The 13,862-nt window shown below is 41.1% G+C and overlaps 1 protein-coding gene across 3 annotated transcripts in view; it reads right to left on the bottom strand.

Annotated features, from left to right (window-relative positions):
- The window catches only part of ANKRD44 (ankyrin repeat domain 44), a 109,517-nt gene that overhangs the window by 46,860 nt on the left and 48,795 nt on the right, over positions 1 to 13,862 (bottom strand). For all 3 annotated transcript variants that reach the window (XM_042874553.1, XM_042874551.1, XM_042874552.1), the window contains exons 4-6: positions 6,011 to 6,081; positions 3,066 to 3,266; positions 1,800 to 1,887 (exon numbers count right to left, since the gene is read on the bottom strand). In XM_042874553.1, the coding sequence (XP_042730487.1) occupies positions 1,800 to 1,887; positions 3,066 to 3,266; positions 6,011 to 6,081 (360 nt within the window). The remainder of the gene's footprint in view (positions 1 to 1,799; positions 1,888 to 3,065; positions 3,267 to 6,010; positions 6,082 to 13,862) is intronic.

The following is a 13,862-nucleotide window of genomic DNA, read 5'->3' as shown; positions in this document are numbered from 1 at the left end:
ATTTCTTTTTACTGAGCTAGTTTTCCAGTCATTAAAAGAACAAAAGCACATCTCTTTCCCACATTACTCCTCATTAAAAATAACAGCCCTGTTTTATTCCTCCCTTTTAAAGAAAGATCAGTGAGCACAGGAGCAAGACAATAAGACTTCCAAAACAGCATCCTGATGATGTTATTTGTAGACCCGACTGCTAATGCTCCTTTTTTTTGTTGACAATATTTAATGTGTATAACAAATTTCAAAATAAAGGTTCCCTCTTTTCCAGGAGCACTGAGGACATGAATACTTATTGAGTGCAAAGTCTACCAGTACCATCTTAAGATTTTCTACTGACTGCTGATCTTCAGATTACGTTTATCTAGCAAAAATCTAGCAAAAAATCCTCAATAAAGGTCTACAAATGTTTGAATTTGAACTTGTGGTGTATAAATACATATTTAGTCCGCAAACTAAAATAACTGCAACAGCCTCAAAAGTGACACAGACTTAAAGCTTACTGCCAGACCCATGGGACATATGTCTTCAGGAGTGAAATACCCTCCCTCTGGATTAAGGTCTCCCGTAAAATACATAAGAAAAGCCAAGCATCTCAAAATGCAACTTATAGCCCACCTATCTTTAGTTTCCTCCTCCTTCTGCAGGTTTCAAAGTATATGTCCTGCCATCCCAGACAGTGCCCTAGCCACCAAAATTAACTCAAGGAACTGAGGAACAGTCATTATTGCTCCTTGCTGAATTCTTAGAATTTTGTTAGGTTAAAGAGACTGAAAGAGAGCAAGCATCATAGGAAGATGTGTGCCACCTGGGCTGCTCAGCACTTTCGTGACAGACAGCTTTGGTCTTTACTGACAACATCTCAATTGCCCAAACATACGTGGAATTACATAGCACAACAGAAAAGCCTTTCACTACTTCAGAGTGGTCTTCAAAGCTCACTAGCTCAAAAGCCAAATCATGCCTGCTGGCAAGCAGCCTTCCATCTGTCTGTGCCTATCAAGACATCACAATATGCTTTTCTCACATTCTGAAATCTCTTATTATCTCATTTCCAAAGATGCCAGGGCTAAGATTGAGAATTTGATAGGTCAGGTGAAAAGCCTGACAGAGGGCACACAATGTCTCATTAATTATAGCCTGAATACACTGCTTTCCTGACACCACAGCGATTGAACAAGAGTGACTGCTACCATTTCTTGTCCTGGCATTTTTAAATACAAAACAATCCCAACAATCCCCTGCAATAACAAAATTTACTATAACTTGAAAATAATAATACAGTCTGATTTATTTAAGCAGCATTTAGTAACATTTATGTTACATGAATTAGTTGATCTTCTCTGCTCTGAAATAAAAGATGACAATTTGCTTCTAACATAAGAGAAGAACTTTCTAATAATACCATGACTTGTCTACTTATGAATGTAAATAAGAAGCAAAAATCATTATCACATTTATCTGTATTTTATAATGGTTTTTTTTTGCAAAAATAGATAGAAATTCAACCTGTATTTTTTCAAGTTTGAATATACTTCAGTTGGGAGTATACCTGGAATTAGGATCAGGATAGAAAGACCAAAATAAAAAAAGCAACATTAAAAGCCCACATTAATTGCATTAAAATCACAGCAATGTTCTCACCAGTTGCAAAAGTGTGAAAAGACACTGTATTTAGATCAGACAACCCTTTCCCTGCACAGCATAAATACCATTCTCATTTTCCATGGACAGGTCCGCATCTTGTCTTCCATAAAACATACTGTTAGTTCGTCAACAGGAAATTCAAACAAGTTGAGCCTTACCCATGTATGCAGCCCAGTGAAGAGCTCTTCTGTCCTTTTTGTCAAAAGCATTGATGTTTGCACCCTTGGCTAAGAGCAAGTTCACCATCTAGAAGCAACAACAGCAAGCAAACAAACCCTGTAGATCAGACACTCAATACTTTGTAAAAATACATTCTAGGGATAAAATTGTGATCATAAAATCAGGCTGTTCTGTATGTGATTGCAGTATGGCTAAGAGCTGAAAAGCTGCTTTCTCTATTACCAGTCATGCAATATTAGAAATAAGCAAAATCAGGCAAAACAAAAACAAAAGAAAAAACACATTAAACAACTTTCTTCCCCAACAAAACATTCTAACATCACAAATTGCACAGATGCATAATTGCCTTCCACTAGTAAGCTGCTTTGCCACAGTACAGAGATCAGCTAATAACAACACACTTCCATTACCACTTCTAATACACTCTACCTGAAAGTTCAGGACTTTAATATCATGATAGTTAGATACAGAGCTCACAAGCCTCACTATTTTTTTCCAACAGTGCAGTAGTTTAAAGGCCAAATACCATCACTGTTTTACAGGAATTACATTCCCCTGCCCTGTTAATTACAGCATAATTGATCAACTTCCTTTGACAGAATTCTGCTGTTCTAGTTAAAGACTTTCTATTCCTTATCTAGATCTTTGAGTGTGGAACAAGCAACAAGAATCCTTTCAACCATGCCTAACACCTAACAAAACTCTTTACGCAGGGGCTTTATTTACCAAACTATGTTTTTCATATAGAACCAGTAATTAGAAGAGCTTACTCGTATTAGGTAAGCAGAAGCAGCACATACAATCTCAAAACCAGAAAGACATTCTCTAGAAAACAATTGGAAAAGCAGACTAGATCTCACACATCTGAACATTACTTTGGTATGAAATGAATCCACCAGTTTTCCTGTCTTTCCATTCCACCTCTTACTTTCTCAGGCAGTTGAGCACTAAATAGCCAGGACACATTTGAATTGCCAGAGCCAGGTGCACAGTCAGCCCCCCAAGTCTGCATGTACATTACACTAGTGTGCCAGATCTGCACAGGCAGTTTCTTGTCACTCTCACTTCTGCAGGCAGAAAATCTGGCATACAGGTTGGAAAGCAGCAACCACGGGGGTCAGTGATATATGGCTTAGTCTACACCCAGACATGCAAGCCAACTGTTTGAAAGAGGAAAAAAAAAAAAAAAAAAAAAAAAAAAAGAATAGATAATGAAAGATCAATTATGCTATTAAACAATTCACCTCAATGTGGCCATTCAGAGCTGCATGATGCAATGCTGTCCTCCCGCCTCGGTCAGAGACATTGACGCTGCTCAGCATGGGAATGATAACTTCTGCACACTTGACTGCCTTGTTTGCGGCTGCCACGTGCAACGGGGTCTGCCAGTTTTTGTCCCGAGCATTGACATCAGCTGAGTGCTTGATCAGTACTTGCACCGCTTCCTACAACAGCAACAGTTACAGCTGTAAACAAGCAGTTCCAATAAACATGCAGTTGACAGCCCAATGGTGTTACCTATGCATTTTAGTTATGCATCTCAGGCAAGCCCAGGAGGACACAGAGAGAGCAACACTCATCCAAGCAATAGCCATGGTTACTGACATGGTACTGTTGATTCAAATGCCAGAGCACACATCACTTCTGCTGTCATTTAAAGCAATGTCCACGGCCACAATTTTCCAATTTGATTTTAGGATATACAAAATTGTCCATGCAGATAGCCCAACCTGTTTGGCCAATTAACCTTTGAGACCCGAATCACCAGAACTGTGCTTCAATTGACAAAATGAATGGATAGATCTGAGCTTGCACTTGCATCAGTTACTTCAAACTGATATTTATGTATCAGTTTGGACCATGAAATCATAGCAAACTGTTCTTTTATTTATAACAGGACAAAGGAAAAAACAACAACAACAACAAAAGATATAAAAACAAAATTTTAGTTTTCAACAAAAAAAAAAAAAAAAAAAAAAAAAAAAAAAAAAAACAAACAAACAAAAAAAAACCATGAGAACCACATGCAAGAGTTTGCACTGGTGTCCCCAGTTGCCATTAGTGTTCCATCCCTCCCCAAGGGGTTAAGAGTGAGTATTTCCCAGTGACAAAATGTACTATTCTCTGTCAAGAGATTGTCTCATTAGTTTACCATCAGCTCTTTTCTGCTCCTCCTCACGCATCTGCCATTAAGCAAGTTGGATTAAAAAATAGCTCTGTCTATATTACATTGTTTCCTCTTCTATTTTTCCTCAGAAACAAAATACAGAAGAGTCACAGGGGGACAGTAGCATTCAAGTAGCCTTGCCTGCTAGTTACAACTCACAGCTGGAAGCAGGAGAGACCAGCACTACATGTTCTTTCAATTCTTTTTCCATAAACTGAAAAGTTTTCTGCTAAGTCCAGCCAGAGATTTATTAATGAATAACAAATTCATCGTGTGTATGTTTAAATAGCCCCTTTGTATCTAGAAAGGCCCAGGAGAGCGCCTGCAGTATGCATCAAGAATACATCTATTAGAGCAGTTTTTGTTCTCTGGTCTCCACTAATTTCAGCAATTTCATTTTCTATAGCCATCCCACAAACTGACATCTAACAGATTGGTTCAGTTAGTAGACAGCATCTCTCCAGGCACCAAGAATGATACACTGTTGATGTCTCAACAGAATTTTCTTTTCTCCTTTTTTTTTTTTTTCTTTTTTTTAATTACAGCTCTGCTGTTTCAAAAGCTATTTACATGCAATACACTGGGGACCTACCCAGCTGGGATACGAAGTCAGCAGGAATATTCATGTCATTTGACTTTCAATGAAAGAAGGGAAAAGTTAAGGGAGAATTCCAAAAAGTAAATGGTAAAGACTGAAAAGTCTAAGCTAATAATGTTTAGATTGACTTCTTTATCTGCAACGTTTATATAAAGCCTTTGTGTCCAGCATTTCCAGCTAGGCCATGTTATCAGTGAGATGTCTCTGCTTTCCCACACCACACACCTTCTCCTGCTGCCTCTCTGGGTATTTCCTTTGGGTACCAGAACTGCAGGCACAAGGGAAGAGTTTCTCATTGCAAAACCAGCTTTCAGCAGCTGAAGAGTTAAAGAGCAGGCACAAACCCCCAAGAAGACATGCATTTTCAGTTAGGACTGTGACTGGAAATAAAAATCCTGTACTCAAAGCATCCAAAAAAGAAACCAAGCACGCTGCAATTCCTGCACCAGAAAGAGTGCGGCTTATTTTCAAGGTTAAAAGTCTGACCTTTGTTTCTCAACACGGCTTTTTGTATTTTGCCTCATTACAGCACTCATATCCTATCAGATATTCCTTTCAGAGGGTTCTGGCAGCTGCCAGCAGCTGGAAGCTCAGCCAGTAGCCAAACAATGCCCGAGTTCAGGAGCAGGCCCAGCATTCCTGCCTGCGGGCCTGGCAGGCACTGGGACTGTTACGAAGGTGACTCAAGTTCCGCCAGTCCCTGGAAGGCAGCCACACTCTGTCTGTCCAATAACCCCTCCCCTTGCACCCAGAAGCCAACTCAGCCTGAATTGGGCTCACCCTTAGCTGAGTATTAGGGAGAGCACAAGGAGTCCAAAACAGAAAGCCAAAATAATGGCACAGTCATCCCTGGTACTTACTGCTGCTCCTTTTTGAGACAGTAGTGGAAAAAGCACAACGTGATGCCAGAAGATTTCTAGCTGTTTAGCAGAAGAAATAAGGGCTAACCTTCCTTTGTGCACCAATCAAAGCGGATTAACAGAAAAGCCGAAGGATGCCTTGAAATGCAATTAACCAAAACAAGCAGTGCAGTTTGGATCTCACACACATCCACTCCCTCCTGGCATACACGCAGTGTGCACACGTCTGTATGGGTTGATTCCTCCTCGTTTCACCGCCTGACGATGATGGCCCTGCACACTGGTGACACTACCTCACTTCAGCCAGCATCTCTCCCTCCAGCTGCCAGCGGCTCAGTGCAACCCGCTCCAGTTACGCAAAGGGAAAAGTCAGCCACACCAAGGCTCAACAGCAGCTGTAATTAGCTGGTAAAAGCAGGCCGCTGGCTGCAATGCTACAGGCCCTGCACACAGCAAATGCTCACCCGTTTGTCACAGTGCCGCCTGCTGCAGCTTTCAATGGTTTGCTTTTTCCCCCCAGCACAGAGTTTATGTTCAAAAGCAGAGAAATCAAATCGTACTCACTTCGCTCCTTGAAGCAACTGCTCGATGGAGAGGAGTCAGCCACATATTGTCTTTGGCATTAACACGAGCGCCTGCAAGTAAACAAGCAGAGGTTACATCCATGCCTTGGGTGCGACATGAAGAGCACTGCCCAACTGGTTTCCTAGTAACAGGCGCGGATTTAGTCTCTCATCTCAGCTCTTCTGGCACTCCTCTACCCTTAAAAATACATTTCCATCATCCAGACAGATAGGAGCAAACACAGAAAGAAAGGAACTCGATATAGCCTTGTTTACTGGAGACAGAAGCCGGGTTTGTAGCAAGGGATTACGTACATACATGTGTACACGTGCACTAATGTGTATGCATTTATAAGATTAACAAATATAGGATATCTGTTAAAATTCTGCTTCCCTTGCTGTGAAGACAAGTCAGGGAAGGACAATGGCTGAAGAGGAAACAGGATGCCTCCCAACCTCCACATCTACAGGCGCCCCTCAGCAGACATCAGAAGGGAGATAGAGGGCACGATCCATTTGCCTCATGCACAGTTCAGTGCTAATGTGCACCCTGACAAAAGGCAGCTGTGCAAGAGGGTGGTTTCAGGGTCGCTTGCCAGAATAATGGATAAAAGAAGAATATCAAACAACTACTACAGTGTTGGTTGACTGCAGACATAAAGGGACTCTATATTTGTGTGATGAGATTTGTTTGAAAGAAATACTAAACTAGCCATTGAAGTGACACCTCAGAATAAAACGTTCAATGGAAAGAACTAGAGAAACTCATGTTTTAAATGTCTACAGACAGCAGTACTAGTTTGAGAAGACAGGCATACATAGACAAAAATTACAAGAAGCAAGAGCATCATGCACATTGCCTAGATCAGCTTCTGAACTTCATGAACAAAGAGATTCTTAAGCCCCATTGTGCACCACAACTTAAAAGCGCATGTCAAATCCCGTAATTAATAAATCACATTCTGAATCAGAAATGATTTCTGAAAGCTGTTTCTCAGGAATATTAAGGTGTTTGCCTCTGAATCACAGCAGATACTGGGAATTGTACTAGGTAACCAGAGGAAAAAAAAAAGATTTATTTCAGATAATCACAAGTTAGGACACAATTTTTTGGCTGGAAGAAGAAAGCTATATTCATAACTGGTGCAGCAATCAGAGGCAATAATTCACCTTAGACCTTGTATCTGGTGGCACAATCTGCACTCCAGAGAAACACCCCAGTAAAGGTGTGTGACGGTTTCGAAGTATTTCCAAATTAATCTATAAAGGAAGAAAGCTGCTGCCTTCCCTCGTCTTCCTGAGAAGGCCATTATGATTGATGCCTATCAGTACCAACTCTAAGTCTGCACTGTCTGAGGTGCTCCAGACACACATAAAGCAGCCATATCTTCCACCATCAGAACTCCAAGATACCTCACGATACACTGCTGTGATCCTATAGGGACTTTGGGGATGCAAACTGCCTAGATTAATTCCTAATGACTGCCATCAAATGCCTCTTTTCAGGTTTAGAAATCTATTTTACATTTACCTTGCTTTTTTTTTTTAATCCTTATTTTCTTAACAAAGCTTTCTTTTGCCTTATTGCTGCCTATTCACCAACTCCCACAAGCAGATGGTAGGAAATCAGAAAGACCTATGTAGAGAGTAGCAAAATGAGAGTAGAAATCACATCATTTGTCAGTATTCAGCACCCCATGGTATTAGAGAACACAAAGGTGACTAAAAAAACCTAGGCAAGTGTCTCCCCCAGTAGTTATTCATGCCTTTCACTGATCCACTCACCCTTCAGGAGGCTGCAGTAGATGGCTGCCAAGAAAAGCACGAAAGAAAATAATAAAAGCAAAACACTGCTACTATAAATAAAATAATCTACAGCATGCTATCGACCTTTTCTTCTTCAGTAATTTTCCATATTCCCTTACCTCTCTGTGGTTTTCTGCTCTTTATGTGACAGTGATTTCACACATCTTACACCTCTAATTCAATGCGCCAGCTGAATAAATTTGTGATTTATGATTTTAAAAAGCTGCATAATTCAGCTGTTGCCCGTTAGCAACGCCAGTGTTTTCTGTGAACTGAGGCACATATTTCTCTGAAGAGATGTTTCAAAATGATTCCCTTTGTACTGCCTATTTGCTTTACCAAAATTCATCTTGCAGTTTTCCATCAGGTTCCTTGCAGGCAACAGCTAATGATGATCAAAGAGCTCCACCAGCACTGAGGCACGCCTCTGGGGATGGACAACATCTCCATTTTAAAGTGAGAATGTGGAGACACCTGAGGAGCAATGCTCATATTTTCAAAGGCCTCCTCTACACTTAACAAACTTGAATGCCCACCCTGCAGGACAGCTCTTTGACAGCAACACAGAAATCCAACTCTGAAAACAAAGTGATCTCCAGCACCTAACATCATCTGTGTCCCAAAATGAGAAGCTTAAATTTTCAAGTCACCAAGAAATTCAGCATCTCACTCTCTACCATGAAGTATGTTCTTTAATCATGTTTCAATGGACTTCCTGCAATTACCTGCAAAGTTCAATAAATGTATTGCAAGAGGCCTACAGCTGCTAACGCTCCAGCTGCTCTATCTGGCAGACTTCACAGTAACACTCTACCTTTTAAAAGTTGTCTCTTAACATCCTTCCATGTAGCCACAGCAACCACCCACCCCACAAAATATCAACAAGAAATACTCCTTCAGAGAAGAAGCCTTTGAGATCTTTCACTCTCCATTTATTTTCTGCCAAAAGAGGAGACAAATCTGAAATTTCCTCTGTTCACTTGAGATCAGAAACAACCAACCCGATGTTTGCTTTCAGGAATAAAGTTAACATCTCTTTCTCCTAACCAAATGATTTTTCATCCAGCACATCTGGCAAAATCCACATATTTTCAATAAGCCTAACCTCTGCAACCTAAATTTCTGAAATCAGGGATGATCAACGGATGAACCTTCTTTAATCTATCAATGACATTAATAATGTACACTTTTCCAAGTCCTGATGAGAAACAGCAACACAAAAGTATAAGTAGTGACCCACCACCACACACAGAGATGCACAACATAAAGCAAAGATCAGCACAAAAAATTTAACAGAATGGCTCTAGACAGTAGGTGGAACTGGGACTTTCAACAAGAGAGCAACACATGCTAGATGTTGATAAATGTACCTAAGAGCCTGAGAACAGCTACATGATAGAAACAGGTATGCTGGAATTTCATCAGAGCTAAGTCTCGGTCACGTGCTAATTAGGGAATTGGCCCAGAGATGCCGCTGCGGTCAGAGGACAGGAAGAGTAAGCAGCAAGGTAAAAGCACACAGGTCTTGGGTCCATCATGAAAGAGTGAGGAGATAGTCCTGGGACATCCTCCACACTTTATTCAGAAGAGGACACTCTTAATCCCCAAGGACTGGAGTCTGAAAGCCATGGGAAAGGCAGAGAGAAGCTGCCACTCCAGACCTCCTCCTGTTTAGCCTGCCATACGAGAGAAAAATCTGTATATGAATTCAAGTCAGGCAGTGCCATTCCCTGCGGCCTACAAGACAGGGATGGCCCAGAACCTGCCAAATTCATGACAGTCTTGTTGTCAAATCTGCATGCCAGGGCTTACCAGGAACCTTTCCAAAGCATGCTGAGGTTTGTCCTTTTCCTCACCTACGCACAACTTAGAAAGAATGGATGTTAATACTGCACACACCCTCCCCAGTGCATAATCTTCTTGTCAAGTAGCTCAAAGCCTTCTGAAATACTAAAAAAAAATATGAAATAGAAAAAGATATGGTAATACTGTCCAGATCACAGGCTCCTGTGGAAGGAGAGAACAGAGGATAAGGGTACTGAGCTCGCTCACTCTGCCCTCAGCACCAGATTAAGCCCAGGAAGGGGAGAGGTCCAGGCACAAATAACCATGGAGCTTGGATTTACCCAGACAATTCTTCTGTCATATCCATGAACACACCATCATATCCACATCGTATTTCAGAATCACAGAATCACAGAATGGCCAGGGTTGGAAGGGACCTCAAGGATCATGAATCTCCAACCCCCTGCCACATGCAGGGCCACCAACCTCCATGTTTAATGCTAAACCAGGCTGCCCAGGGCCCCATCTAACCTGGTCTTGAACACCTCCAAGGACGGGGCATCCACAACCTGTCTGGGCAGCCTGTTCCAGTACCTCACCACTCCCTGGGTAAAGAATTTCCCCCTGATGTCTGACCTAAATCTCCCCTCCCTCAATTTAAAACCATTTCCCCTCGTCCTACACATATCAACCCTTTCAAAGAGTTGATTCCTCTTCCCTCTGTAGGCTCCCTTTAGGTACTGAAAGGCTGCAATGAGGTCACCCTGCAGCCTTCTTCTCTCCAGTATTTACATGAGATGGCTGCCATGGTCCTTCTCCTTGACAGAGAGGAGGTGAAGGAGAAGTGCTCAAAGCTCTATATAGCCCGTTTTCATATAGCCTGGAAAAACAAAACCACATAACGTACTTCTCCAGTTTGAACCACATGACTACGGATGAGATCTTTGAGCTGGTGTAAATCCACCTAGCCCTGACATTTCATGGACTGAGATGATTTATAACAGTTGAGGGACTTGGCATTGCACCTCTATCAATTCCAAACGCATTCCATTTCAGTGGCTAAAAAGCCATTTTTGATATGACTCCAAGCATCTGGGTAGAAGCTTTATTCATTAGATACTATAATTATTTGTGCTGTCACCAGTTCATGGGCCACAAACCTTAGAATACACATATTTCATTTCAGTTCTTTCCTGAGCTCTGCACAAAGTGCAATGGGATGCCAGTTCTCCTAGCTTCTACTAGGCTGTAGAAGTTAGTAGAAGCTTCTGCTAGGCTCGAGGCTGAGAATACCCTAGTTTGATTCCAACAGCAAGCATTTTTGTGTTTTTGCTCAGTAAAAACACTATCTCATTTAGGCCAGATAACAAAGCTTTTCTGCTTATATATGACTTAATTTTGTGATTAATCTTTTATGAAACACTCCTACGTATTACGATTTTGCAATGGAGAAGTGAAGCAAAAAGATGTTGTTCTCTTCAGAACCTAGCTCACAAATTCCAGTAACAAAAATGTGTTTATAAAAAACTCATAGACCTGCTCCTCCAAACCTGCTCTTGGATGTACATTCTGATACATAATGAGAGTAGTGAGATTACAGTACAATGAGTAGACAGATATACACAATGTAAGATTTAATTTTGACTCATGCCGAGCTAGTAGGCAACATTTATCACCTACTTTTTATGCTGCTAACCAGACAAATCCTACAGCCTGCGGATGACATTTTGGCAGTGAGGCACTGGAACAAACTGTCCCAGAAGAACACAGCAAAGTTTCTTTATTTCTCTCATTAGGAACACAATGGAAAACAAGCAGCAGAATGTACCCTGCCTTCGTCAGGACATGTGACGCTATTGGGATTCACAGGAGGAATCGGCAGAACTGCTTCACCTTTCTATTTATGCAGATATTGCCTGTGATGTTATTTGCAGTACTTGAAAAAAAGACACACAACAGCAGAACAACAGCATGTTACAAACAACACACACTGCAAGAACACACACACACATTAAGTTTAGCTTTTGTCTCCTAGTGAAGAAAAGACTGCTTGCATCTGACATAATGAAAAAGCATCCAAGCACAACCTGCTAGCAGACGAATGTTCATTTAAATCGCTTTGCTGCCGTGAGGGTTAGAGCAGAAAAATCCAATTTATGATGGATGACAAACTAGTTACCCTCATTAAACAATCAGATTACTCAAAACAACCTCAAAAACATACCGAGAAAACACAGCTACAGCAAATGAATTCTTTCTTCCTTCACCAAATGAAGTTTAGGCTGGCTCTGTTCAAAGAAACATTTAGAATATCTGTTCCTCCATCCCTTGTTTTATTCAACAAGGAGACAAGGTCTACACAAAATGAAAAACAATGCAGGTAGAGAGAAGAGGTGAAGCAAGCAATAAAGCTGAAGATCATGAAGAAGCAGCAGAGTCTGCAGCTGGAGAGAGACTGCAGGGTGTAGGGCACTGTGACAGACAGCTGCACTGCCTATGGTGCTACTGCCAAGCAAAAAAGCTCGGTCCTTTTGGTGTTAGGGCCTTGGACACACAAATGGCTAGAGTGAATCTACTACATGTATCATAGCTACCTTAGAGAGAAGACTGAAACATTACTGCAATCCATGCTAGATATTAGAGCATCTAGAAAGTTCAACGGCTTTGAGTAACTCAGCTGTGGGAGAAGCTTCGTTTGGCACTTTCACCTTGCTAGACAACAGAAAAGCTGGTTTTCTTCAATTTCATGGCTCACAGAACTATTAGTTCTGGGCTACAAAAGCTCTTTTACAAGCTGGATCAAGTAACCTTCAGAAATTCCTTCCAGACAGCATTATTTTCAAGTTCAAAGTTTCAAATATTTCTTAAATAATTTCACTAAAAAAATAAGCAAGTCATTTGAAGAGGCATTCTAATAATTTGTAAGATCCAAAATTCAAGTATCATATAGCAGGAATCACACAGTAAGATAACCTGCAAGGGGTTGGAAATTCGTACCATAAGATTCCTTCCCATCCTCCACTCTTAAATCACCCTAAGCTGTACCTTTTACAGTTCTCCAGTTTAGAAAAACAGCTTTTGAAATCTGCAAGCATATCCAGGAATTTACCATGAATTACAGGTATTTCTTGAGAGACATCTGCTTTATGCTTTCTTCTGACATATTCTGATCATGTTTTTTGTTGCTTAAAGAGTTTGGAAACATTTACCATTATTTTTCACAGTGCTCATGGAAAAGAAGGTTGGCGTTATATTCCTATGGAAAACTGGGAAGAAAAAATCTAGAGCAAGTTAAATCAGCAGTGTCAGCATGAGAGATTACAACAGGGGAGTTCCAGAGTTATAGTTCAATGTTAAGATGGTAATTTAGTCTTTCTCTCTCTCTCTCTCTCTCTCTCTCTCACACACACACACACACACACTACTTAAGCATATAAATAAATAAATAAGAGTGAGGTATTTTGAGCACCTATCACCGAATCACTGACCAGGCCCCATGCATACAAACAGCTTATTCTGTTCATGATTTGGACTTTGGGGTCTTGATGGATGAAAAGCTGGACATGAGCCAGCAGTGTGCTCTAGCAGCCTGGAAGGCCAACAGTATCCTGGGATGCATCAACAGAGGAGTGGCCAGCAGGGAGAGGGAGAGAATTGTTCCCCACCACTCTGCTCTCGTGGGACCCCATCTGGATTCCTGTACCCAGTACAGGAAGGATGCAGAGTTGTTGTAATGGGTCCAGAGGAAGGCCACGGAAATGATCAAAGGGCTGGAGCACCTCTTCTATGAAGAAAGGTTGAGGGCAGTGAGATGCTGGAGCAGGTTGCCCAGAGAGGGTGTTAATGTCCCAGCTCTGGAAGCATTCAAGGCCAGGTTGGTTGTGATCCTGGGCAACCTGACACAGTGGTTGGCAACCCTGCACATGGCAGGGGAGCTGGAATAAGATCATCTTCAAGTCTCCTCCAACCTACGCCATTCTATGACTGTGACATTAGATGACAACATCCAAGATGAGCCTTTTGGCAACCCATCAAGAAAGCATTTAAACCATTACACAAAGATATTTATGTGAATATGAGCATTTACAGAACACTTTTAACACAGTTTAGTTTTCACTAGAGTACCCTAAGACAATGTACAAACATAAAAAATAAAAATATTTTGTGTTGTATACACACATGTATATATATACACATATGCATGCTGTTTCTACTCTGACAACACTTAACTTTCTACTCAGTTTCTTTTTTTGACCAGTTTC

The sequence above is a fragment of the Lagopus leucura genome, unplaced genomic scaffold, assembly GCF_019238085.1.
Source record: "Lagopus leucura isolate 7727_CA_CO unplaced genomic scaffold, USGS_WTPT01 Super-Scaffold_100012, whole genome shotgun sequence".
NCBI classification, from domain to species: Eukaryota; Metazoa; Chordata; class Aves; order Galliformes; family Phasianidae; genus Lagopus; species Lagopus leucura.
Note: the sequence above shows the minus strand (reverse complement) of the source record. Positions and strands in the feature narration are given on the sequence as shown.